The following is a 27,869-nucleotide window of genomic DNA, read 5'->3' on the forward strand; positions in this document are numbered from 1 at the left end:
CTCATTGTTAACTCTTTAAATTTCTTGCGTCCACAAGAAATGTCAGAAGGTTTTGCTGGACAGACATGAAACAGGGGAGCCGCTCCTTTAGATGTACCATCTTGTCACTCTCAACTGAAGTTACTTTGTATATTTTCTGCACCTTGGTGACTCTGTAGATTCTCGTAATTCATGGGATGTTATATGCATTAGTGCTGTGCCTTCTATTCTGTTACAAGCAGTGACTCATTTTCTCCCAATGATGCAGCCTGTCCATTTCTAACCTGTTCCTCTGCTGGTTTGCATTCTGTGTAGCCATTATGCTTGTTCAAGGGGAAATGTCACATCCTCCATGGACATGTTAGATTGCTCATTTTAAAACTCAGTATAAAAGTAGGTGCAAATAACTAGACACGATAGGTGTGTCCAGACAAGCGCATATATGAGTATCCCTGGGGACAAACAAGCGGCACATGCTATACCATTTCTACTTGTCCCTGGGGAATGCCTGTGCATGGCACACAGCAAGTTCCCCTGGGTGGGGTAGGGGAGGTTGGGGCCAGCACCTGGCCTCACCCCAGCAGCCTTACCTGGAGTCTTGGGGGCCTCCAGGGCTTCAGTGGTGGTGATCTTGCAGCAGGGAGCCTGGCTGGCAGCAGGAGCATGGCTCTGGCCAGCTAGGTTCCGGTTTCAGGCAGTACATGCTGCCACCAAATGTGCCACCCCACTTTTTTCTAGCATGGGTTTTTTGACACCAAGATCTCCCCTGTGCTGCAAATTAGCATCATGGGGAACTCCAGCATGTGCAGTGTGTGGCACCAGAGACAGATCATATACCCACACAGGCATGCTCATCTGGATGTGCCTACAAGCTCAGTGGAGAGCCAAGCCCTTTGTTTAGAGAGTTGAATCATGCCCATTTACAAAGACAACGTCTGATATACCAGTTTGCCTGCTGTAACAGAGAGCCTACCCGGGACGATCTCTGCGTGGCCCGCCCACCTGTTCTTGGGCTAGCCACCCACCTTCTCGCCTACCACACCTTAGTTTCATAGTTTCTAGGGTCGGAAGGGACCTGAGCAGATCATCTAGTCCGACCCCGTGCCATGGCAGGAAAGTGTACTGGGATCAAACGACCCCAGCAAGATGTTCATCTAACCTCCTCTTAAAACCCCCCAGGGTAGGAGCCTGCACCACTTCTCTTGGAAGTTGGTTCCAGACCCTAGCCGCCCTGACCGTGAAGTAGCGCCTCCTGATATCTAACCTAAACCTACCCTCTGCCAGCTGGTGACCGTTATTCCTGGTCACTCCTGGCGGTGCTCGGGGGAACAGTGACTCCCCCAATGCCTGCTGATCCCCCCTGACTAGTTTATAACAGGCCACAAGATCCCCCCTCAGCCTTCTCTTGTGGAGGCTGAACAGGTTCAGGTCGCATAGCCTTTCCTCGTCGGGCCTGCCCTGCTGCCCCCTGATCATATGAGTGGCCGTCCTCTGCACCCTCTCCATGCTGTCGACATCCTTGAAGTGTGGTGCCCAGAACTGGACGCAGTACTCCAGCTGCGGCCTGACCAGTGCCGCACAGAGGGGGAGGATCACCTCCTTGGACCTGCTCGAGATGCATCTGTGGATGCATGACAGGGTGTGGTTGGCCTTTCTGCCTCCCCACACTGCCGGCCCATGTTCATCTTGGCATCAGTGATGACCCCAAGATCCTTTTCCGCCTCCGTGCTGACAAGAGGGGAGTTCCCTAACCTGTAGGTATGGTGCCGGTTGTTCCTCTCGAGGTGCATCATCTTGCACTTGTCTGTGTTGAAACCCATCCTATTCTCATCCGCCCACCCTTGTAACCTGTCTAGGTCTGATTGTAGCCTGTTGCATCCTTCCAGTGTGCCCACGTCCCCCCACATCTTAGTGTCATCAACAAATTTGAACAGGGTGCTTTTTACCCCCTCGTCCAAATCACTGATGAAGATGTTGAACAGTGCGGGCCCGAGGACCGAGCCCTGCGGAACCCCAGTGCCCACATCCTTCCAGGTTGAGAAGGACCCATCCACTACCACTCTCTGGGTGCGGCCCTCCAGCCAGTTGGCGACCCATTTGACTGTGTGGGTGTCTACACCACAGCCCCCCAGTTTCTTAATGAGAACGGGGTGAGAGACAGTGTCAAAAGCCTTCCGGAAGTCCAGGAAGACTATATCCACTGCTACCCCTGCATCTAATGATCTGGTGATCTGATCGTAAAAGGCCACCAGGTTGGTCTGGCAGGACCTGCCACTGATGAACCCGTGTCGGTTGCCCCTAAGCATGCAGTCCCCTGTTGGCCCCTCGTGGATGTGTGCCAGAATAATTTTCTCAAACAGTTTGCCTAGGATCGAGGTAAGACTAACCGGCCTATAGTTTCCCGGGTCCTCCTTCCTGCCTTTTTTGAAGATGGACCTTGGTCTTAATTGATTAATTAATAGATGTAATTAGGCAGGAGGCTGCCCATGTACTGCCTCACTGCTAGGGGGCACTATCTGCGGCTCCATTCCTCCCCTACACTGCAGTCTGAGCCTCGCAGCTGACATAATGATGTTTTCAAATGCGCCAGTCCTCCACAATGGGCCCCAGAATCCTGTTGTAGGGCCCCACCTGGGTTCCTCCCTTCCAGCAGACTCTGCCACCATCATACTAGGCCACATATCTCCCTGCCACCGGTTCCCCTTTGGGTGTAGTCCCCTCACTGGGACCTTTGGCTCACACTAGCCCCAGCCCACCTCCAGGCCAGTCAGGACCCCAGGCCCCTGGCTCTTGGGCGTCTCTCTTGGTGGGCCTCCTTGCCTTCTAAACCTCCTGGTCCTGGGCCAGTCAGGGGAAGCTCTGGCAGAACTTGATGTATAACCCATACTCTTTTCCCAGGGTCCCCCTCTCTGGGTCCTCCTCCACAGACATGGGGAGCTGGGGTTACCACACACCACAACTGGTACCTCAGGGTCTCACAGGGGACTCTCACTCCCCCCCACCGGGCAGCAGGTCGTAGTGCTACTACCGTGTTTCCCCGAAAATAAGACATACCCATAAAATAAGCCGTAGCAGGATTTCTACGTATTTGTGCAATATAAGCCATACCCCGAAAATAAGACATAGTGATAGGCGTGGCTAAGCGTACCGGCGTGAAGCGGTAAATAAGACGGGCAGCCCTTCTCATTTGCCCCATCGTGACAGCTGCTATCTCGGAGGTGACCGGAGAGGGAGAAATAGAAAGTGAAAGTAAAAGTCTCCTCAGTGAAGTGAGGAGCAGGAAGTTCTGCTTTAGGTATTGTGTGTCCTCAGGGGGAAGAATAAAGCTGTGGCTGCTGTTTTAAAAATAAGACATCCCCTGAAAATAAGCCATAGTGTGTCTTCTTGAGGAAAAGTAAATATAAGACAGTGTCTTATTTTCAGGGAAACACGGTACTGACTGGTATAGTATTAGACCCATCTCTGCCTCCCCACATTGAAGGACTTACTGGGGTCAGGACTCAGCTCTCTTTCTCTGGCTGAGCCCCCTCTCCCTTCACAGGGTTCCACACGCTGCCCCCCTCACACTGGGGGCTCCACACTGCTCATAACACCCCCTTTACTAAGGTTCTCAGGGCTTCCCTCCACAGGTGGGCTCAGGTGGCTGTAGCTGTGCCTGGCCCTAACTCTCCTCCTCAGGGTCTCAAACCCCCACAGGGCTCAGGTGGCCTCAGCCACACCTGGCCTCCAACTCTCTTCCTCGGGGCTTGCACCCCCACAACTACCTCCGGTGTTCACAACCCACCCAAAGTGAGGGCTAGGGGTTAAGGCGCCCCAACCCACCTTTCACTGGGCTGATCACTGGCCTGGCATTTCCTGGGGGCTCCCACACCACTGGGAGCCCCATCAGGCCACCCACTCCCAGCAGGGTGTAGTTTCAAGTCATACCCAGGACCAGGAGCCTCCTACCATCCCTTACAGCTCCTCCCTTACTTCCAGATGAAACTCAGCAGCCCTCTGGCCAGGCACTGTTGTTACTTAACCTCCAGTAGCCAAACTGCCTTGTTTATATAGGCAGCCTTGAGCCTAAAATGGCCGCCCTCATTAGGCACCTGGAGGCTGCCAGCTCCAGGGCCTTAAAGTGGCAGGCACACATGGTGCCCTGCCACACCCATCTCTGAAACAGAAATACAGTAACTTTGGTAACTAAAATATGTTGGCTCTGTGTGTAGGAACATTGCTGCCACTGTTGCTCTCACCAATGCATAAACAATACTTTAATTAAAAGGATAAAAGTATATACTAAATAAGTACCTCTACTACAGGTTCTGCTAGATTGTTATGGAATCTGTGAATTAAGCTAAATGATTAAAGAATAAAGTAATTATAGGGGATTTAAATGCCAGCTACTTTATCCTTTATTGAAGAAATGTCAGTGAAGGTTTGCATGGACAACACAGTAATTTAATTTAACTGAGGAATGGAAATTTTATATTTGAGAGTTGCCTTTACCAGCTTTGTAATGGTGTCTGTGTTGGAATCCAGTCACATACCTTCCCTTTCAAGCAAACTAGGATTCTCTGACATATAAAACATGTTAAAACTAAATGTAAAATTGATGTTTTCTTAAGAATGTTCATTTATGGCGTTCAAAAGTAATACAATACCTTTGTCAAGGATACTCTGATCATAGCAAATTCAGGTAGGTTAATAAGCCATATTCTGTAGAAGCCCCTGATCTGAGCACCTTGTTCCACCAGCATCAAGTGGAAGTGGAAAGGCAGTGTTTAAAGCTCACATACTCATGTAGTACAGTTTGGAGTGTAAGACGCTGTATGCTTGTGTGGATTTCTCGTGATAATAGCTTTGTCAAAATCTATGTACTTTTCACCTCTGCCATAGCTGGAGCTTATTTCAGGGCCCCTCTTCCTGCCATTTGACATATTCTTTATCAATTCTTTTCCTAAGAAAAAATTCTGTGGATCTCAGTCCATTCTTGTTGCCTCTTCCACTCTCCAGCTGACACCGGCTGAGCAATTTGCTATAAACAGAGGTGGATGGAAAGTTGGGCAGTGAACTTTCGGCCCCCTGACACATGTCTTTGCAACAGGTCTTGGGTTTTTTTACTCAGTCTTAGACCAATGCAAATGACAATTATAATAACCTGTCTTTAAATTATTTCTTCTATATGGTTGTCATTTAATGAGAACTTGATTTCATCTAAACGTTTTCCAGGTATACAGCAACTTCATGTTTTCTTCTGTGAAGCACCCATTGATGGCTAATACCCCAGGAGATGGCATAATACACCCCTCAAGCTTAAATACTTAAGAACGTCATTTTATGATACATATTTCGGGAAAGAAACTATGTTCTGTTTGTACCTGTCTTGTTTTTAAGCTTACCGTTGATACTTAGTAGCTTGTCCTGATTCTTAGGCTGTTAATATAAGTCTGATCACTCTGATGTCACCCATTTTATGTTTCAGTTTGTGATGAGCATAAGGAATTCAAAGACGTCAAACTTTTCTACCGCTTTAGGAAAGATGATGGAACATTCCCACTGGATAACGAGGTGAAGGTGTTCATGAGAGGCCAGAGGCTATATGAAAAGTATGTTGTGTTCAATGTCCATAGTATGTTGACAATAATAGCAGGAGAGACAAATGTTTTATTTATGTAATCTCAGATATTCTGAAATGTCCCCATTGCACAATAGTGGATATATTTATATATTTACAATACTGGATATCACGCTATTTGATTTATCACCCTCATTCACCCTTCCCATTTCCCTGTTGTTCTCTGTCAATCTCACTTGTTTTGCATTAGATAGTAAATCTCTCTTACACAGCAAATCCTTTTTATGTGCTTGTATGATGGAGCTCCAGTACCCATTGGAGTCTTTGTGCACTTTCACATAATAATGGCAGATCTGGCATTTAAAAATGCAATCAGGAGACTTAACATAATCAAAATGTCTAAAACTAATGGCCACGTGATTATTAAAGCCTCATTACTGTGACATTTGTACTTGACATAATTTTAGAAAACAAGAAGCAAATAATCTTCAGTGATTTTGCCTCCTGTCCTCTTCTAGCAGGAAGATTACATTAAAACTAGTTGCAAAAAAAATAGTCCAGATCCTCTAATTAAGATTTGAGACAGATGGTTAGTCTGAAACACTGAATATCCCATTGGATTACTTGTTATCAAATAACCGAGGAGTGTAACCATATTGTCCATTCTAGAATCAATATAATTTTTATTCAGGCCTCAGGGATTGTAACGTGGTTGTTTCAGGCAGAATGTGTAAAATATGTGTGTTGACACTTACCAGAAACTGATGGTGCAAATATGTGAACAGATGTGTTACTTTCTAAGATGTTGGAAGTATTCTCCAGGCTAATTCTAGTCATCAGATAGGACACACGTACTTTTCTAGGGCACCAATTGTTCAGTAGCAATGAAAATCACTGTGGCTAGTTTGACCTAGTTTCTTCCCCCTTGAAATATGGTTGCAATGAAAATTCATGCCAAGAAAGCTTAAAAACTCGGGGGGATACAATCAATCCCGTCAGCCTGATTTGCTGTTTGGTGCCTAAACGGCCTGAGAATTTCTGGAGGATGGTTCCTGTCTTCTGTTTGGCCTGCAGAGGAGGAGTGCAGAGAAGTATGTGATCACCCAGGAGGAGTGGCAGAGGGTCAGCAATGGGAAAAAAAGTGCCAGATCCATGGTGCATAGTTAACTCTGCTGCCAAGTAACAGGGCAAGTAGTTTACGGCTCCTCTGGAGAACTCACTTGGCATTCAGTTTGCTGCCTTCCTCTCACAGACCCCTGGAGCAGTCAGTGTCAGGAGCAGGGCATAGTGGATAGCCGTTTGTATCAGCAACTACTCTCGCAGACACCACCTATGAAGCAGATCAATAAGCAAGACAGCCATCAGGGAACTGGGATGGGTGTAAGATGAAGGCAGCATGGTGTAGATGGGACTCTCTGGGTTAATGGCCAACCAAAGGCAAGGGCATGAGGAACATGGGCCACTTCCTAGTTGTAGATGTATGCAGGCTACTTAAAGTGTGGGCCTAAAAAAACACAGGCTATACTGTTCTACAGCAGGTGTAAAGTTTAATGTCTTTGCTTTTTCTTTGGGATGAATCTGGCAACCATTTCTTGCCTCCTGTAAAAAGAAACAGATGGTGCTTTGTTTTCAAAGAGAAATGGTCCTGTGGCTGAAACCAGTTTTCAAGTGGCTGTATGTTTTAGGACCACAACTTTGGGTCCTGGCAGAGGTAACCTGCCTTTTTTTCTGAAGTAGATTAACTGATATCCCTGCATTTGGTTAGGTGGGTCCCTTTTAGCTGAAGACTAGAGAGCCAAGGCTTTTTCTGATGTGTATGGATGTTAATGGTCTTGTGGCACTTTTTTAATAGCCTAGGCCTCTTCTGTCAAGATATCTCTGCTTTGTCTCTCACTGTTGCGCTGCTGCTACTTTCCTTTTCAAAGACAAATACACTTCACTGGTGATAGATATCTTAAAGTGTTTCATGAATACTTGTGATGAGAGGTTCTGTAAAATAGCATGTCCTTATTGCATCTCTCCAGGAAAGACCCAGAGCAGTGCACGTGTCTGTGTAGTATCATTATATCCTTATTACGGCTGCCGTACACAAATACAGACATGCATAGATTTTAATGCTGGTGATGGATGTTGTTTCATACTTCAGAGAGAATGGAAAAAACAGTGAGAGAGAGATCAAACTGAAATGTAAAGCATTCTTTTCTAAATGCAGCTCTTTGCCTTATACATATTACACAAGATTTTCAAGTTTCTTGAAACTCAGTGCCTATTTAAACTGCCTAAAACACTAGAAAATATACTGTGGAGAACAAGCCTATTTTGGGAAAGGGGTATCAGTGGATGACTCAGTAGGCCTTTCTCATCTCAGAGTTTTGTTCTGCCACTCCTTATCTTGTTCAGTGTTTAGGTAAGTGAAGGTAACACACAAGGCCACTCCCTTGGGCTGTTCTGTTCTAGAAATGGTTTGGTAGTATAGTTATAACAGGAAACTCCTAGTATAGAGAGAGCTGAGATACCAGCAGAATCAGTCTTTTGCTGGTATAGTTAATGCCATGCTCCTGAATGAAATAAGCCATTTATGTCTGCCATCTTATTTACAAATATAGTAATATTTTGCCTGTATAGAAATGTCAATAAATAAATAAAATGAAACAGGTGCTTCCAAATGCATCTCTTTGGCTCCTATACTTTGGGCACTTCTATATATTCATTAATATGCTGTAGTTACGGTGCATTAAGTTTAGCACTTGGTTAGCCAAGTATGAAATCAATGCACAATAACTCATGCTATTTATTGTGCAGTAGCGCCAGCACATGGGTTTTTCATGATGCTTACTGCGCAGTAGCCTAATACTACTGCGCAGTAGTGTATTAGCATGGTTTTTGCCCAGCCCACTACTGCACAGTGTTATTATACTACTGTGCAGTTAGCATCTCATGTAGACGTGCCACTATGTAAGGTTTTCAAGGTTCCTGAAACCTAGTATCTATGACTGTCTGACCTGGCAGAAATACTAGAAAACAAACACTGTGCTGACTGGGTCTGATTAATGCAAAATATAATTCAAATTACAAAATCTGTGGCATTTTAAAACCAATAGATGCATCTATTTAGAGTCAGAGCTAGTAACATTTTCTCAGTAGGCCACTTGCTTCATATGAAGTGAAGAATGCAAATTGTGCTTTAGGATATTGAAAGGCTGTCTGGATTATTATTTAGCTAAAGCAATATGCAGAAAACTGTGATTAAGCAAATAAAATACATTTCTTAGTCTTACCCCTATGTACCCTCCTACAAGCACCCTCAAAGTCTCATTAAATATGTTTTAAATTCAAGACCTGGTATAGAATGTGTTCCAAAAGATCTGTAGGATAAAGAATAGTTTGTTCTTAAACTAATAGACTTGACCTTGTAGGAAAAAATAGAAACCTGAGGGCAATGGAGGGGAATATATTTTTGACAGATTGATGAGTACTACTACCATATAGTATATATAAACAAAGATATAAAGTTACTTACCCAATCTAACCTTTCAATGCATTTATCCAAGTGCCTACAATTCTTATTTCAAAGCAGAGGAGGCAATGCTTAATACTGGTTGAAGAAGATGAATTTGAGTCCAGCACATGTTATAATTTGTTTAAATCCATGTTAAAGAGCTGTTGGGGTTTTTTTTGCTGACCTTTGCTTTGCAGTTTGGTTTTAGCTAGAGCACTGTAATATTATTCTCTCTGTCTCTCCAACAGAAAGGAGCATGGTTATCGTTCATATGCCAGAACAGTTTGTACTTGCCAAAATTACATCTATCCACTGTCATCATATGTAGATTTGTACCTTCAGTGGATATTTATGAGAAACAGGAATCAGGAAGATAAACAAGTTGTTGCATGAACAACAAAACTGATTCATACACCACAAAGGCTGTAATATGCCTCTCAGGTTCTTTCAGTCATTTTGTTTAAGGTTAATGCCCTCTGCTCAAACCCTAGACATTGATGCACTGGGCCAGCCCTTAGTTGCAGGACTGTTTTCCGCTCACATTCTCCCCTCGAACCATTGTGCTTCTATAGTTGATCTCCTTCATTTGTAACGTGGCTTCAGTGACGCTAGTGGCATGAGTAGGAGTTTCAGAATCAGTCTTTCTTTTCAGGACATCACTGGCTATGTTCTTGGAGCCTTGCTGTTAAGGCTGAAAAAGGTGGGGCAGATTTCATCCAGTGTGAATGACCACATCTTCAAGAGAATTTAAAATGCCCACTATTTTTACTGATTATTTTCAAGTAATTGATTATTCTTGTGTTTAAAAATTCCCGGTTATCCAAGCCTAACAATAGAACCCACAACTTAATAATTAGGCCCTGGAAAGATGTGCTGTTTGAGGTGTCCCAGTCTTTGAAGCACTTCACCCAGTAAGGGTACAGATATACTTGGCTGAAGAAGTGCTTCAAAAATAACCCTCCAAAAACAAGACCTGAGGAAGGGTACTATAATACCTGAAAACTTGTTGAAATGTATCCCAACCATGCAGTTAGTCCAGAAAAAGATATCACCCACAAAAGTTCTTGCCTCTCAAAAAACATTTTTAAGTGCCTTCTGAAGTTTGGTGTACTCCAGCAGTCCTCTGCCTATCCCGCAGTGCTCAACCTACCCCTCACCGCTGGATGGAGTGGAGGGGAAGGGATGGGAGCAGGGCAGACAGGTAGAAAGTGGTCTTCTGTGCACTGAGCTGTCCTTGGGAACCTCTGGAGATGAGTCTGAAATTAGAAGTCATACACTCAACATGGAGAATATTGGAAGCGAGTAGTAGACGATACGGAAGCCTGTTTGGATAGTTATAAATGGTGAATGAATGTGTTAAAATCAAATTTTGCTCATGCGCAGTTCATTAACAGATACAAGGCTACATTTTTCAGATAATTTCTTCACACACACATTATTCAACTCATCAAAGTTTCCCAATTGGTCTTCATTTTTTGTAAGAGGAAATGTAATTTTGTTAAATCGCAAGACGGAGAGTCAGGAGCTCTGCATCCCATTTTATCCTTCCACAGACTTCTTGTCTCAAATGTCACTTAACTTGTGTGCACCTCAGCTTCTTAGTCTTCGGTTTGAATTCCAGTTGCTACTGGCATTGGTACCCATTTCTTTCACTTTGAATTGAGAGGGGTACCTTGTTGGCCAAAGTGAAAAGAGCTCCTCCCATCTTTCCCAGAGGGCTCCAGCACAAGAAAAGCTGAGAAACATTACCATGCTGCCTCTTAGAGCAATGGAGTTTGATGTTTTAAAGTTATCATAGAAATTTGTCATGCAAAAATATCAGAGTAAGGATTTAACTGTTAACCATATGCAGCATTACTCCAATATCATCACCATGAGCTGAAGATGATTATGTTCCTCTAGCTATTAGATCTGCATGAAAATTCGTGATTTCAGAAAAGGAAGAGATGGGGATGGTCATTTAAATTGTATGGATGCCTTTTGGAAACACTTTGGCTTGCACCCATCTCTAGATAACTAATTTATTGAAACTTAGACGTGTGTGTGTGTGTGTGTGTGTTGGAAAGGTTTTCTCAGCTTCTGTGTGCCAAGAAAAGGAAAATATTATAAGCCTTTTGGAAAATAATTTTAATTCTGAATGCACTCCAATGATTCACACTAGAACAATTTAGGAAAGAAAATATTCAGGCCATTCATGTCAAATGTCTTCCTACTGGAGAAGAAATGGGGATTCTGGCTATGCTACAACATGGATAAGGTTGGGACAATTTTCAAATTTGGTGATGCATGGCAAGGTCGATAGCTGATGTCAGCCGATATACTTCTGTGGGTCACTGGAGTTAGGCTGATTTATACCATCTAACCCTCGGAGTCTATGGGTTCCTTGGTTTGAATTTGTTAAACTGTCAATTTGTCAGATCTACTTGTTCATAAATCCTAATCCTTTGCTGCTTTATTCTGACCTCATGCTGAAGGGTGTGAAATATCAACCCACGTGCTTTTGCGCTTCATATTTTTCCAGATTTCTTTTGTGTCCCTGTAAATCCAGTCATTAGCATCTTGTAACTTGTGACTTGTAAGTGTAGCATCGAGGTCTTCTCCTCTTGTTTTTATGACAGCATTTTCTATCACCTTGTTTTCTAACTTCTGAATTTCTTCCCAAATGAGGCAAGGTTACCAAGTACTTAGGATACCCTTCCAAAACTACTATGAGTGTATGCAGGTAGTGATATCTTTTACTTTCTGTCAGAGTTAAACTTTTTTTCCTAGATTAGACCTAGTTATTTTAAGGAAATATAAGATCAAAGGTGGCAGCTGAAGTTTTTGCCCTTTTAATTTAGCTACCAATGGAGGTGTTTCGTTTTTAAATGATCTACTGTGGATTTATGTTTGCATCATGAAAAAACTGAAAACAATCTCTAATACTTGCAGTCAGCTTTCATGTTGGAAAGAAACCACTGGGGAAGAGAGCTTGGCATTTGACATAAATTCCCATTCCTCATGGGTTACAAAGACACAGAATTCACTAAATTGAAGGACATTTGTTTAATTCCTAATCCAGGGGTGAACTCCAGACGCTTTGGCAGTTAAAGAGTAAGCTCACAGTAATTTGTACCAAATTCTAATTCTTGACCAGGAGGACAAAAGCTGAAGAGTTTCCAGAAAAAAAAACTCTTTTTTTGTTGGTTTTAGAATGATTTGGGGGGAATTATTAGCTTGATTCTGAGAAATAATGCTCATATTAATTCACAGCCTTGAAACCACAAATTGTTTGACTGTCCATATAATGACAAGCAGGCTATGTTGCTCTGCCTCCTAGCAAAAGGAGAGTTTGGGCTGAGTGGCAACATCAAATGAGAGTTTTCTGATTTGTACCCCATTCTCCGAGTCTTGGCCATATCTTTCCTGTTAATACAGTGTTCATCTTGGGAACACCCTTGATTTTGGTATCTGTAAGGGATCGTCTGCACGGCTACCCCAGTGCTCTTGGGCGAATGGGGGAAGGGGTTTTTTAAGCACATCTGACCCACCTGCACCTGCTCAACATATGCCAAACCTGGAAATTAAATATGAAAACTGCCCTGGGTGGTGTCATTTGCCTTGCTCAAGGTCTCTGGCTCCTCTGGGGGGGAGAGGTTGGTGGCCTGAGGTACCCTCACTGCTGCTGTACCACTTCATTTCCGGATTTAGTGCATGTGGAGCGGGAGCGGGTGAGAGGGGCCAGCTTGAGCACAGTGCCCCTACGAGCACAGGTGAAGGTCTATAGGCAGAGGGTCAGTGTCTTTGAGGCTGGTAAAAAGAAGGAGAAATGCACCCTCTCCTGCTGCAGCCACCTCCTGGCCTGGCCCTGCATACGCCTCCTGGAAACAGAGGCAGTTCCACCTGGCTGCAGGACATGCACTGTGACACTGGTGAATGGGGCTTTCACCCCCTCAGTTGAGAACCACCAGCTTTAATGATTCTGAATAGTACATAGGAAACATATACCTTTTCTTTGCATATAAAGGGAATAGAATTAATTTCACATTGTGTTGTAATGTTTAAATGCCTTGGCTGATCTCTCAGTAGAGAGATATTTTTCATTCTCAGCTTTATGTGATGAGCTCTAGAGACAGTTTCTGGTTCATTTTAAGCTTGGTACATTGCAATTTATAGTTGTGATCTGTCAGGCTGTGAAAAGTTGCATCTGTTTGCTTACTACTAATGATATCCACCAAAAATGGCTCAGGAATCAAAGAATTGCTTTCTTTAGCTTTTTCTTTTCCACTCCTCATGGCAGGCTGATGAGTTCTGAAAATACGCTTTTACAAGCAAGGGAAGAGGAGGGAGTCAAGTATGAACGGACCTTCGTGGCATCTGAGTTTATTGACTGGCTGATTCAAGAAGGAGAGGTCACAACAAGGACTGAAGCAGAACAACTTGGTCGTAGGCTGTTGGAGCATGGAATTATACAGCATGGTGAGGAATTTACTGTGAGTTAGCAAAAGTGTGCTCTTAACGGCACTTTCTCAGTACAAGATCATGTTAACAGGTTACAAATTATACAAATTGGCCCTAAGACATTTCTAGTTCTTAATCATTTCTAAATGATAGAAAACTGTGTAATTTTTACTTCCTAATGAAAGGGTGGGAGGTCCCAGAGTATGCAATGATAACTCTTGAAAACTGTATCCAAAATATGTGCATGTGTGAGGACCTAGAGTTTTGGGTTTGAGTTGCTAGCAACAAATACAACATGAATGAAAGATAATGCTTTTCTATACATAATAGATGACTAAATGCTGGAACTCATTTCTAGAGGATAAAATTGAGGACTAGAGCCATAAATATGGTGGGTTATGTTAAATCACATGGTAGAACAATATTGCACAGTTGGCCTGGTATGTTTGGATAAAGATGGGGCTATCACCTCCAACTGAAGCATTGTTATATTTTGTCTTCCACTGGAAGCTCTCTGAGGCAGAGATTTAATATCTGTTCAGTGCAGTGGGGCTCATCGATGCAGTTGGCATGGAGAAGCTCAGCAATAATGTTAAAGTTTGTGTAGCTTTCTTGGAGAGCTGGCTTAAGACTGTGGAATAAACTGTCCCAGGAGCAAAGGATAATCACAGACCGTTTGTGATAAGGGCAAGATGCATTTCTTTTTCCTTGCTTTCTCTAGCATAAGTGTATGTGTGTATGTGTTTAGAGAGTAAGGCAAGTGTTAGTGATACATTTTGGAAGGCATTTAGATACTAACTAGGGCAATAAGCTCTGTATAGTATGCATAGCAATACAAATAATAAAAGCAACAAGCAGGCTTGCAGGGATCATTCTTCCTTTTTGTGCCAGTATTTATTTTCATAAGGAAAAAACATTGCAGAAGACATGATGTTGTAAATGCCCTGGACAATTTATTTGTGATTTTAATTATGTTGTTTCATCTTTATTTGTAATTACCAGTAGCTACTACTTAATGTTTACAAGAGGCAGCTTCATATTTTATAATTATTCTCAGTACTAACTTATGATTTATATGGTGCTAACTGTCAGGTCTTGATGCAAAGTGAAAATGCTCCTCATCCTTGGAGCAGTCATGATTTCAGTCTTATGGGCATTCAGTCTATCCAAGCATTTTCTGAATGTGTGTGTACAGAGCAGAAGGATGCCGACAGCACAATCTAGACCTGAATTAGGGGAAAATCTGTTGATTAATTTTTTAAACCTATGAAACCATTACATGGCACCTCACATTGGTTACTGAATGGTGGTGGCCTCTCATTGGAAATTGTTTACTGAATGATGGTGGCCTTCTCATTAAATTAGTGCTGAATTCATTTATTAGATTTATATTCCACCCTATCCAAAAGGCTCATAGCAGCATATAATAAACAAGCAAAATCCACAGATAAGACTCCATGAAGAACACGCCAAACCTGGGACCTCTGTTCGCTTCTTTCCCCAACTACTATCTCCCTGCCTAAATATCCATATCGGCAAACTGGCTACTCTCCATCATGCTTCCCAACTACTGTTTACATCCAGGCATCAGACCTCTTCCTAGTTCCACCCGTTACTCTCTGCTCATCTATTCCCACTCCCCAGCCTCACACTGGGGAGAATTGTACCCTGTCTGAGTGAAATGGTGAACTCCCTATTCAGTTATTACCTTTAGCAAAGATGAATTCCCATTGACTTCTTGCAGTGATTTCTTGAATAAGACTGGAATAAAATCGGAGTGAAGGCATCTGACCTTAGCCTTACAGTTGAAGATTATTTGTATATCCTTCTAAAACAGGCGGCTATTTGGAAAGAGTGAAGTCTGCTACAGGTTTCACTGAAGCTGTTTTCTAGATTAGGTTAGGCAGAAGGTAGCGTAAAGTTGCATCTTATAGATGAATTAAATCAGAGATGCATAAGCTGTTGTAAACAACTGCTCACTTGATCAGCTGAGGAAGTGAGCTGTTGTTTGCAAAAGCTTAAGCATCTCTGAATTATTTAGCCTATAAGGTGCAACTTTACCCTGCCTTCTGCCAGATTTCAGTCTAACATAACCAGCTTCCTTTCCCCAGATATGATTAGGAGTTCTGGGTGAAAGCAGAACTGACATTAACATCCAATGATCATGAATTTAGCTGTAGCAAGTGGATATTATGCATAGATCTGGTAGATCTTTGCAGTTTATTTTCCCTCAAATAAGTTAGACTGGTGAGCTCCTCTTTAGAAATTTTATATTTAAACTGCAAAAATGGCCACGTGGCATTTTGTTCTTTTTCACTGAATTCTAAGGAAAATGCACTCTGATTACCAAGCAAAAAACATTTTTCCCTAGCATAGCAAATACACTCTAGACTCTAGAATGTGAATACCAGACTGTGTTCCCTTTGTTTTTTATGTCATAATTTTTAGCAAAGTATCATCTGACATTCAACTGACATCCTTGTTGACAGTGCTTGCAGCAAGGCCTCTTGCCTGCTTAAGAAAAGAGAATGAAATTGTTTAATTGTTTCATTGGTGATCTTTTGCTAGCAGTATTGTTGAATGTACACAAGGTAGGAAAAAATATAGCTTCCTCTTCTATATTTATTATTTTGTTTCAGTTCTTCAGGGCTGAGGGTATTAGGATTACATTTCAGTAATCCAAAATTATTAATGGTAATTGTCTGACTACAAACCAGTAGTGCCAGTTATTGACTGAGATGGGTGTTCATTTCAATTACTTCAGAAAAGTAAAATGTTTTGCAATTGAGGCATTAGTGGCCCTGTCTGTATTCTAAGTGCAGGTTCCTCTCATGTTTATCTTAATTTAAATCAGTCAGCCTCAAATCCAGGTTTCACTTGGGAAAACTACAGTAGGCTGATTTTAGAAAGGAAAGTCAGAAGAATTGTGACAAAGCTGTAGAAAGGCGAAACAAGGTTTAGCTTCAGAAATGTTGCCCTACAGTTATGTCTGTGCAACATTTTCAAAAGAACCTCATTCTGGTCTCTCTTTGTACAGTCACAGTGTTACATGTCCTATCAATCCCACATGAAAATGACAGGAATTGCAAATGCCCTATTCATCTGAACTGGATCCGTGTATGGAAATGGAGTGCCATGTGAAAAACTGGCTGTTTGCGAATGCAAACAATTTTATGGAAGACAAGATTCTTCAGGTAAATCTGATATCTTTTATCAGACCAATTAAAATAGTTGGAAAAATTCTTTGGACTGGGACATATGCCAGTTGGGTGTAGTTGGAATACAGCCACACCTAACCCTATCCATACCTCTGTCAACCCAGGGTTGTGGAATTACCAGCAGAGCTATAACAAGGGGAAGTACCCACCATGCCATTTGAGACATCATGCTTTTCCAACTTTAAGGGTGTCATCAAGGCTCTTTGTAGCACTCACCACTTGGCTGTACTGCCTATTCTATTACCAAGGTGCAAAAATGTTGGACCCAACTGTTAATTCCTCCTTCCGGGATGTTGACAATATTCCTGGACATAGGCATCATTCTGCTGCTCATACAGCACAGGGGAGGGAAGAGTTTAGCTTTTAGTTTGCTAGATTCAGAGTCAGCATAGCTGTAGTTTGTTCAGTGGCTCTAAGGAAAATTATTGCTGCATGACTATGTGAGGAGAATTAATGTGGCAGTTGTTATACAGAGAGTTACATTAGTGTGCCTCTCTCACCCAGAACCCTCTGGACACAGAGCTTGCAAGGATACAGGTGAGGTTTAAGAGCTGCAATCTCAAGCCATAAGCACTTTCCATTTTAGATCTGGTTCATGTTAATAAGAGTAAAATCTACTCTCAAGAGTCCAACAGTATTTGCATATGCTCTGTGGCAGCAGCATAAATCATTTTGCTGTGTTTTAAAATTCTTCCCAAATTTAGCGACAGGATTTTTTTCTTCGTTTTTTTCCCCCTTTGTTGTAGTAATAATAGCTTGTGCTTGCATTCAGTTCTAGCACACAGGAGTTGCCTGTGTAAAAAGCAACATTTCTTTCTTTTGTGTCTGTGCTACCTCTCTCTGGCTAGGAACAGATGGTGCATTTGTCCCAGGATAAATTGTACCTGCATTTGTCCTGGAATGGAAAAGTCTCAGGATCAGGGTTTAATGAGAGGCTGAAAGCACTGATGCTCTTCTCCCATTGATTCAATGGTGCAATCCTGGGAAAACCATTGAAACCACTCTGTGATGCCCCAGGACAACCTGTTAGTATTTCTTATCCCAAGAATGTTTTTATGGGTTGTCCTAGGACAAAAGACATGGACATCTGAACTACTGCACTTTGTCCTAGAATAAAATAGTTTCTCCCAGGACAAACGTCACATCTGTTTGTACCCTCTCTGTCTTTCTGTATTGCATCTTCCTTGACTGCTGCTTATTTTAGAGAGGTAGTTAACTGGCTTAGTCTGAAGTCAAGCAGAAGGCAGGGTAGAGATGCACCTTATAAACTGACTGAATCAGGGGTGCATAGTGTAAGCTTTTGAAAGCAGGGGTCTTACTCATTTAGATGCTGTGAAGGGACTGCAGGAATCAGCTCTGCTAGATAGAAAGTGGCCATGTTTACATGTTGCTGTACGGCAATGTTGGTACTGTGCTGTGTTTTAGTGCTTGCTTGGGAGAAGTACTAAAACATGGAGCAGTAGCTGCCGTACTGCAGCGTCCAAGTGGTACATGGTTATATTCACCAACTATGTTGCCATAGAGAATCACAGTAGCCGGGGAACATGCCACTATGGCAATGTAGCCAGCGATCACATGTAGACCCACATGATTGCTATGTTGCTGTAGCACCATACGGCAATGTAGTGTGTTGCCGTGTTGCCATAGGGCAATGTGTAGATGCGCCCAATAATGATCAGAACACAAAGGGCCTACGCCTTGTATTCTAATTACTGCTTTTTATTTGGCAGTGTGGGAGAGGGGCACTACTGGGAGAGGGAAGGTGAATAAGAGAGAGAAAAACAAAGCAGTTAGAGGGACATAGGGCTTATAAAAGCTAAGGCAGGTAATGGGATACGAATATATAGTTTTAATTTACACCACACTTAACACAGTCCAATATGTGGATTATTTCTTGTTCCACAATTTCCCTTTCAAGTTTGTTTTTAAAGATTTTCTGCCTAAGAACAGCCACTCTGAGGTCAGCGATGGGCTGTCCAGGGAAGTTAGAGTGTTCTGCCACAGGCTTGTCTGCCTTTTGGTATTGATGTCAGATTGGTGTTCAATCATTTTTACCTGTAAGGACTGCCTCATCTGTCCAGTGTAGACAGCAGAGGGGTACTTTGAGCAGGTGATGGCATATGTGACATTTGTAGAGGTGCAGGTAAATGAACCTCAGCTGTTATCATCCACGTTATTTGGTCCTGCAATTATATGGTCTGTGTTAATGATGAGGCACAGCTGGCATCTGGGTCTGTTAGGTAGTCTGTTACTAGAGAAATGCTGTTGGGGGGAAGATGTTGAAAACCAGGACAGGTTTGTCCCCCATGGCTACCTTGAGATGGTCATCATTTTCTAGAAGGGATTGGAGGTCATTAATGATGTATCTTAGGTGTTCAAGTTGGGGGCAGTAGGTGGCAATCAAAGGGATTCTGTTGTCTTTGTCTCTGGGTTGGTATTATAGGAGGATGGAGCAGAGTTGGAGACTGGCTCTGTTTATTTGAATGGCTACAGTTTTAGGATTGTATTGGAAAGTAAGAATACCTGCTCCAGATCCTTTGCAGTGTGTATCTCAGTCAGGGGAACCAGAACAGATATGGCTGTAATGTAGAGCTTGGCTGTAAATGATGGATTTAGTAGGGTGCTTAGGATGAGAGCTGCTGGAGTGGAGGTAGTTGTAGCAGTCAGTTGGTTTCCAATACATTGCAGTAGTGATATGGCCATTGCAAACTTTCACAATGATATCCAAGAACTAAATTTGCTGGGAGGAGTATCTCAGAGTCAGTTTGATAGACGGTGGAAGTTGCTGAGTTCTTGGTGGAATGTCTCTAGAGATTTCTACCTCCGTGCCCATACAATGAAGATGTCATTAATGTACATTAAGTATACCAAGGGGATGAACGGGTAACTGTGGAGGAAGTGGACCTCAAGGTTTTCCGTAAATATATTGGCATATTGGGGGAACATATATGTGTCCATGGTAATGCCATTTGTTTGTAAATATAAGGAGCCCCCAAATCTGACACAATTGTGTGTGAAGACAAAATGGGAGAGTATGATGGAAAAGAGAAGCAGCTGTTTACTTTTATATACTGTAGGTGTATTTTGAATTACAGGAAACCCTTGCTATTTGCTGGTTCGGCATTTGCTATTTCAAATATTCATAAATGCCAAACCCGCATTTTAAATACACTTTATACACTTACAGGAACTCCTTGGGAGCTCTGTGCTTGCTACCACCAGGCTCCCGCCTTTGCCGCCGTGCTCCCGCCATTGCTGCTGGAGCTGTGCCCCCACCTCCAGCCGCCAGGTGCACTGCATTCATGAAGAACGTAGAGAATGTATCCCCCACGAATGGCGAGGGTTGCCTGGCTGCTGTTCTCCACCTTCCGTAGTTGTTGAGAGCAGCGCAAGGTTGACTGACTTTTTTTTGCTGACTGCTGCACCTGTTGTGTGCATGCTAGCTGATATAACAGAGTTTTGGAAAGGACTGAAGTTTTGCATTGTTGAGGGGGAAAAACCTCTATTGTTGATGTCTGGCAGCCGAGGTCCATGTTAAACATCAAATACAACAACGATATTTTCATGTCTGTTGGAAAAGTGCCACCAGGTAATGTGACAAGTCTGACCTTTTGCAACTTCATTTTTCATACGCTGGCATTTTGTGGTTGTACTAATTATAAGGCACTGCAATGTGCCTTTATTATTATTTTTATTATGAATTTAAATACTTTATTATTTGCATTGCAGTAAATACTTTTTAGATATTAAACAAATGTAGTCAGGATAATTGCAGTGGGGCAAATCAGGAGAAGTGGTGAGCACATGTGTCCTATTGACTTATGGCTGATGCAGTGCTTAGCATCTCTCAGAATTTTGTATATTATCAACTAAGCTCCACTGCCCGTTGTTTTCATGATGAAAATAAATAACGCTTCCTACTGACTTGGTGAGTACAGTAAATATTGACTTACACTGTCACACTGTTTACTCTGCAAGAACTCCTAAAGCACACATTTAATTTTCTCCCACCCGCTGGAAGCAGCAATATATGGCCTAACAAAAAACATCTCCTAACCAAAGGATTCCCTGCATTCAAAATTAAGCAGCAGTGTTTCATGTATTTGATCTGCTTTAAATCTCTCTGTATAATTTCAAATATTCAAAATGTTGCCATAAAGAAATGTTCTCCCTTGTTGCAGAGAGCAGGACTTGAAGCAAAGGCTCTAAATTGCAGCAGAGTAATTTTAGATTAGATCTTGTGGGGGGGGAACTTCTTTACTGCTAGAACAGTAAGGCAGTGGCATGAAATGCCCAGGGAAGTTGTGGCATCTCCTTCACTGGGGCTTTCCAGGACGAGGCTGGATAAACATTTGCCAGGGATGATTTCAGAATAGCATTCCTGCCTGCATGCAGGGAGTTGGACCAGATGACCTTATGATTCTAAAAAAAGTGTTTTTATAAACCTTATGATCTAATCCTCTCTTCCTGCTTGCAGAAGGAGCTGAGCTCTTTTGCTTATAATATACATGTTTATCATAACATGTATATGTTACTGCTAGATAAATATGGGCACTTATTTAAAAAACTGGGTTTTAAAAAATTTTTCAGTGAAGCATTACATTGAAATGTGCCACTGTTTCCTAATTGCTAGCATCTCTTCGGGAATATGTTTTGCTGATCCTGGAGGTACTTGTTAGTCCATTTATAACTGTATCTTCCTTACAGTTCAGTGTTCCATAGTTAATTGTTCCATAGTTCTCCATGTTTCTGGGAAGTGAATGGCTCCCAACAGACCCTGAAGAGTGACACAGGGATATATGTTTTAGGTTGTAGCTGTGTTGGTCCAAAGTCATAGGCAGACAAGGTTCTTTGGGTATATATGATATCTTTTATTAGACTCATATCAGATTCACTCAGGGATGTGTTTTATCACTTGTCCTGGCTGCTTCTATGAGAGAGTCTCCAAGCATCCAGACCATTGAAATCTATGTTAAAGATTGTCTATTTTATCTTACTGCAATCCATTCAGTGCCTAAAAAAGCCCACAAGTTATGTCTATACAACCTAAGGCAGAGCTATTCTGAGGCATGCCATCATTGTACCACAACTCTGCCTCAGGAAAAGGAGCCACATTCAGCAGCACACTAATGGGGTTGCACTGCTTCTGTTGCGGGAGCTGCATACAGGAGTAGACTTGTATGTAGACCTGTATTATTTATGTTAAGGCATTGTCCTTCAAAAACAGGGAGATTCCCTACATATATGAATGTAGAGCACAGGTAAAGACAACCCCAAACAGAAGAGTTAACACAGCAAGGGGATGATAAAGGGGAAGAATGAACATGAGGACAATAAGATTGCAGTCACATGGCAAATTTATGTTCCCTAACCTACCCATGGAAGTAAAGCCTGGAAAAGCTTCAACTGGCAATAGAAAATGTTTTGCTTAGTGCAGGGGTGTCCAACATCCAGTCTGTAGGCCACATCCAGCCCACAGAGCCCCTGTTGCAGGGCCCAGAATGTGTCCCACACATGGCGTCCGTTCCAGGAGCTGCACCACACAGGGTGCCTGCCCTGAGCGCTCCAGGATGAGCACTGCACACAGCGCCTGCTCCAGCTGGTCTGGAACCAGTGATTCATGTGGTGCCTGCATGCTGTGCAGTCCCGGACTGTCCATCAGGGGCATCATGTATGCCACAGTCTTGCCATTCGATTTAGGATCCACACTACACACAGAAGCTGTTCTGGCCACTCTGGGATCAAAATTATGTCCTTCCCAGCTGGTCCGAGAGGCATACCACATGCAGTGTGGGGAAGGTATGAAAGGGGACCAGACTCCATGGACCTATTAGCCCAATACAGCCCATGGACTGGCTCTGTATCATTCATCTGGCTCATGGGGCCAGGTGATTTTGACACCCCTCAGTTACTAATACAAATTATACAGAGTGGACAGCAGCTTCAGGCAAGTGAAATGTCTCTATGTATGAGCACTGCACTAAAACCAGATATTTGAATTAGTAACTCACGGGTGTCAAAATCACCTGGTCTCATGAGCCAGATGAATGATACAGAGCCGATCCATGGGCTGGATTGGGCTAACAGGTCCACAGAATCTGGACCCCTTTCCCACCTCCCCACACGAGATCCAGCACCTGCGACTCCCACTCTCACTGCTCACGGATCCACGCCGCATGATACCCCTGACGGATGGGCTGGGATTGCGCAGCATGCAGGCACCACATAAATCACTGGTTCCAGACCAGCTGGAGCAGGCGCTGTGTGCAGTGCTCATCCTGGAGTGCTCAGGGCAGGCACCCTGTGTGGTGCAGCTCCCGGAGCAGCTGGAACAGGTGCCACACATGGGACACATTCTGGGCCCTGCTCACAGAGCTGGTCCAGTTCAATTCTGATCCAGCAGTAGCAACACGGGCTGGATAATGAGGCTCTGTGAGCCAGATGTGGCCTACAGACTGGATGTTGGACACCCTTGCATTGAGCAATAAATGTTCTATTGCCAGTTGAAGCCTTTCCAGGCTTTACGTTCATAAGCTGGTTAGAGAACAAAAGCCTTCCATGTGACTGTAATCTTGTCCTCATGTTCATTCTTCCCCTTTATCATCCCCTTGCTGTGTTACCTCTTCTGTTTGGGTTTGTCTTTACCTGTGCTATAAATTTATATACATAGGGAATCTCCCTGTTTTTGAAGGACAATGCAGTAACATAGATAATACTGGAGGACTAATTTCCAAACTGTCTGCATCACTCTGTATTTCTGATGAAGTCTGGGTTTCGATTGTTAACAGCTGCACATAAAGATGTCCAGATGGGCCTTTTAAACTTCTTCCATCCTCTACCCACAAACTTAGTAGTTTCCATACTTTATTTAGAAGCAGAGAAAAGCAGTTGGCCGTGTTGTGTAAACTTTCTTAGTTCAAGACTAAACATGCACATATACAGGCTGAAAAAACTACTGATACGCTTGTACTGTAATGTTGGCATTTCTCTATATCCAGATAAAGTTAAGTGTTTTTGAAAGCAGACTGCAAACATTGTTAGGAAAAAAACAGTGCATTTCCAGATTTTTGTAAGGTATTGATGCAGGGGACACACTATAATAAGTGCAAGATATTTAATATGAGATAATTTGCCCACAAGTGGGCTTTAGATACTGGTATGGCAATTCTGTTTGTTAAAAGCAAGATGAGAGTTATATCAATTTTTTCTCAACTGCTTAAACATGTCATATTTTTAAAGATAAAATCTATTAATTATGGTACTCTAATTGTACCATAACCTTTTCTCCTGTCCTGGAAGTGGTGTACGTGTATGGGGGCAGGAAAGTGATATTATAGTGAGTCATGTCCTCATCTAGTATAAAATGGAATTCCTCTTATCATAGAATCATAGAAGTCGGGTCGAAAGGGACCTTGTAGATCTTCAAGTCCGACCCCCCGCAGGAGAGAAACTGGGCTCAAATGACTCCAGCCAGGTAGGCATCAAGTCTCTTCTTAAAGACCCCCAGAGTAGGAGCCAGCACCACTTCCCTTGGAAGTTGGTTCCAGATCCTAGCCGCCCTAACTGTGAAGTAGTTCTTGTGGATGTCTAATCTAAACCTACTCTCCAACAACTTGTGGCCATTATTACTTGTTATGCCAGGGGGCACAAGGGGAAACAAGGTCTCTCCCAAACCCTTCTGGTCCCGCTAGTGAGTTTATAGATGGTCACCAGGTCCCCCCTCAGCCTTCTCTTGCGAAGGCTGAACAGGTTCAGGTCCCACAGTCTCTCATTGTAGGGTCTGCCCTGTTGTCCCTGGATCATGCGGCTGGCCCTCCTCTGGACCCTCTCCATGTTGTCCACATCTCTTCTGAAATGGGGCGCACAGAACTGGACACAGTACTCCAGCTGCAGCCTGACCAGTATTGCATAGACGGGGAGGATCACCTCCTTGGCCCTGCTAGAGATGCATCTGTGGATGCATGACAAGGTCCAGTTAGCCCTGCCAACCATCACCTTGCATTGTCAGACCATGTTCATCTTGGAGTTAATAATGACTCCAAGATCCCTTTCTGCCTCTGTGCTCTCAAGAAGGGAGTTTTCCATCTTATAAGTGTGCTGCTGGTTACTACTGCCCAAGTGCAGCACCCTGCACTTGCCAGTATTGAAACACATCCTGTTTTTGCTAGCCCAGCCCTGTAACCTATCCAAGTCTTGCTGCAGTTTTTCCCTCCCTACTAGCATGCTCACCTCACCCCAAATTTTGGTATCATCAGCAAATTTAAACAGGGTGCTTTTCACCCCATCGTCCAAATCACTGATAAAGAGATTGAACAGTGCAGGCCCAAGGACCGAGCCCTGGGGGACTCTGCTGTCCACTTCTCCCCAGGTCGAATATGACCCGTCCACCACCACCCTCTGAGTATGACCCTTCAACCAATCTGCAGTCCATCTGTCTGTGTAGGCATCAATGCCATAGTCACCCAATTTTTTAATGAGGATGGGGTGGGAGATGGTGTCAAAGGCCTTGCTGAAGTCCAGAAAGACTACATCCACAGTGACACCTGCATCCAATGCTTTTGTGACCTGATCATAAAAGGCAATCAGGTTGGTCTGACATGTCCTGCCCCTAATGAAACCGTGCTGGTTGCCCTTGAGCATCATCCCCGAGGCCGGCCCATCACAGATGTGCTCCTTGATGATCTTCTCAAAGAGTTTCCCAAGGATAGAGGTAAGACTGACGGGCCTATAGTTGCCCGGGTCCTCCCTCCTCCCTTTTTTAAAAATGGGGGCCACGCTGGCTATCTTCCAACATCTGGCACCTGGCCCAAGCACCACGAGCGCTCATAAAGCCATGCCAAGGGCCTTGCAATAACCCCTGCTAGCTCCCTCAACACACTGGGGTGGACAGCATCTGGACCCGCTGATTTGAATACGTCCAGCCCCTCCAGAAGCTCTCTAACCTGGTCCTCCCCAGCCTGAGGTCTGGAGGCGTTCCCCTCAAGTCTGTCTTGCATCACAGTGGGGAAGTCCCGGTCCCTGCCCAAGAAAATGGAGGTGAAGAATTGGTTAAAGAGGTCTGCTTTCTCCTCTGGCGCAACCACCAGATTGCCCAGAGTATCTTGCAGGGGCCCCACATTTCCCGGTGCTTTCTTCATCCTCCCTATATATTTGAAAAAGGACTTTTTATTATCTTTGATTTTGGATGCTAGTTCTAGCTCTATGTCCACCTTAGCTTTCCTGACAGCCCTCCTATAGGCCTGAGCAGAGGAGGTATACTCCTCTTTGGAGACAGCACCCCCCTTCCACTGGTTGTACGCTGCCTTTTTGGCAATCAGGCATTCCCGTACACCTTTGGTGAGCCAGGGGAGCTTTCGGGCACTCCTGCCCCCCTTGCTTCTTGTTGGGATGGTCACCCCTTGGGCCCTGAGTATCGTTTCCTTCATCTTGGGCACTGAGTTCCCCTGCTCTCGGGAACCCCAGCGCCTCTCCCACTAATCTCCTCTTGAAGTTGGCCCTCTTGAAGTCTAGGGCTACCACCTTGCTGCAGGCCCTTGACACCCTGCTCTGGATGGTGAATTCCAGCAAGCGATGATCGCTATCACCCAGGTGGTCAAGGACCTGGAGGCCCCTTACCAGGTCATCGCCTGTGGCCAGGACCAGGTCCAACAGGGCATTTCCTCTGGTGGGACTGAGCACCTCCTGAATTAAGTAGAGGTCCTGTATCTCAGCCAGTAACCTCCTGGAACGGTCCGACCTGGCTGACTGTTCCTCCCAGCAGATGTCCGGATAATTTAAATCACCCATGACAACTGCATCCCTTGCCTTAAGTGCCTCTGCAAGCTGGCCCAAAAATTCCCGGTCCAGCTCCTCCCCTTGGTTGGGGGTCTGTAGGAGGCCCCACTGTTAGATCCCTCTCCCCCTTGTATCTTGACCCAGAGCACTTCAGCTTGCCCCTCCTCTGATCCCATCCTGCTGGCAGAGGATGTGTATTGCTCCTTGACATAGAGCGCCACATGCCCGCCTTTCCTTCTTTCTCTATCCCTCCTGTAAAGCCTATAGCCCCTAATGCTAACTGCCCAGTTCGGGTGGTGTCTCCTCGTCTTCCTGCGGCCCCCTGCCCCTGCGATGCTAGTTTAAAGCTCACCATACGAGATCAGCCAACCTGGAAGAGAAGACATGCTTCCCTTTAGGAGAGAGGTGAAGCCCATCCCACCCCAGCAAGTCCCCCGCCCGAAAGCATGGGTCATTATCTAGGAACCCAAGGCCTGCCTGGTGGCACCAACTGCATAAGTGCCGGTTGACCTCGCTAATGCAGGCCCCGTGTTGATTTACATGATCTGAGTACCTGTGTGACTTTTATATAAGAAGGTCATCGGAAACTTAAAACAGTTTGAAATCATATATGGTGCATATTTAAAATTAAATCTTTGTAATAAAAATGTGAAAATAATGCCATGCTTGTACAGACAACCATACACAGATGTCATTTATATAATGTGTATAAATTCATAAAGGTGAAAATAAAACTGTCATGTTTATATAGGACCAATAATTGGTTCTTCACCTATTGAACATCTGGGCAAATGAAGTCACCCTTCCTTCATTTGAGAGCACTCCAAACAGGTGCAATTCATCGATGTGTAATAGTAAACTAATCTGAATAGGTACCATTATTAAAACACATTTGCAGATGCCAAATTCATTGTAGAAAAACAGGAAGTCTTTGAGAGACATGGGAAAAGCACTGTCCAGTGAAAAATAAAGTGCCATTTATTCTCATCTTGCAGTGTTTGCATTTGTGGGAAGCAGGAGGAGAAGAGGAAGGAGAAATGGATGTTGTAATGTCCTAATGGATACATTATGCAAGGGAGAATTTAGTATATTAAAGCTGAATAGGCTTATATGATGAAAGCCTGATAGTAATAGCTCAATGTATTTGATTCAGTGTACAGGCTTCCCTTAACAGTGCACAAGCAAAAGCCTACCCACATTTTCAATAATTAGGCCCTAACTGTGCTTCCTACCTCTGAAACACAGAAACTGAACTGGCAAAAGGCCTGTGGGAAGGGGAGAGCCTAGGAAAACTGTGTGCAAGTCACAGAGGGCATTTCATAGACTGTTATTTTATAATGTTGCCTTATTTTCCACTTCGTAAACTAATTCTTCCAGGAGGTTTGTGCAAAGATGGAGA

At 43.7% G+C, this 27,869-nt stretch overlaps 1 protein-coding gene across 7 annotated transcripts in view; it reads left to right on the forward strand.

Annotated features, from left to right (window-relative positions):
- Positions 1 to 27,869, forward strand: part of DEPTOR (DEP domain containing MTOR interacting protein) — a 126,048-nt gene that overhangs the window by 33,512 nt on the left and 64,667 nt on the right. For all 7 annotated transcript variants that reach the window (XM_090040557.1, XM_090040558.1, XM_090040556.1 and 4 more), the window contains 2 exons: positions 5,447 to 5,570; positions 13,318 to 13,496. In XM_090040557.1, coding sequence (XP_089896683.1) covers positions 5,447 to 5,570; positions 13,318 to 13,496 — 303 coding nt within the window. The remainder of the gene's footprint in view (positions 1 to 5,446; positions 5,571 to 13,317; positions 13,497 to 27,869) is intronic.

This window comes from Crocodylus siamensis, chromosome 3 (genome assembly GCF_052110815.1).
Source record: "Crocodylus siamensis isolate JL-2025a chromosome 3, ASM5211081v1, whole genome shotgun sequence".
NCBI classification, from domain to species: Eukaryota; Metazoa; Chordata; order Crocodylia; family Crocodylidae; genus Crocodylus; species Crocodylus siamensis.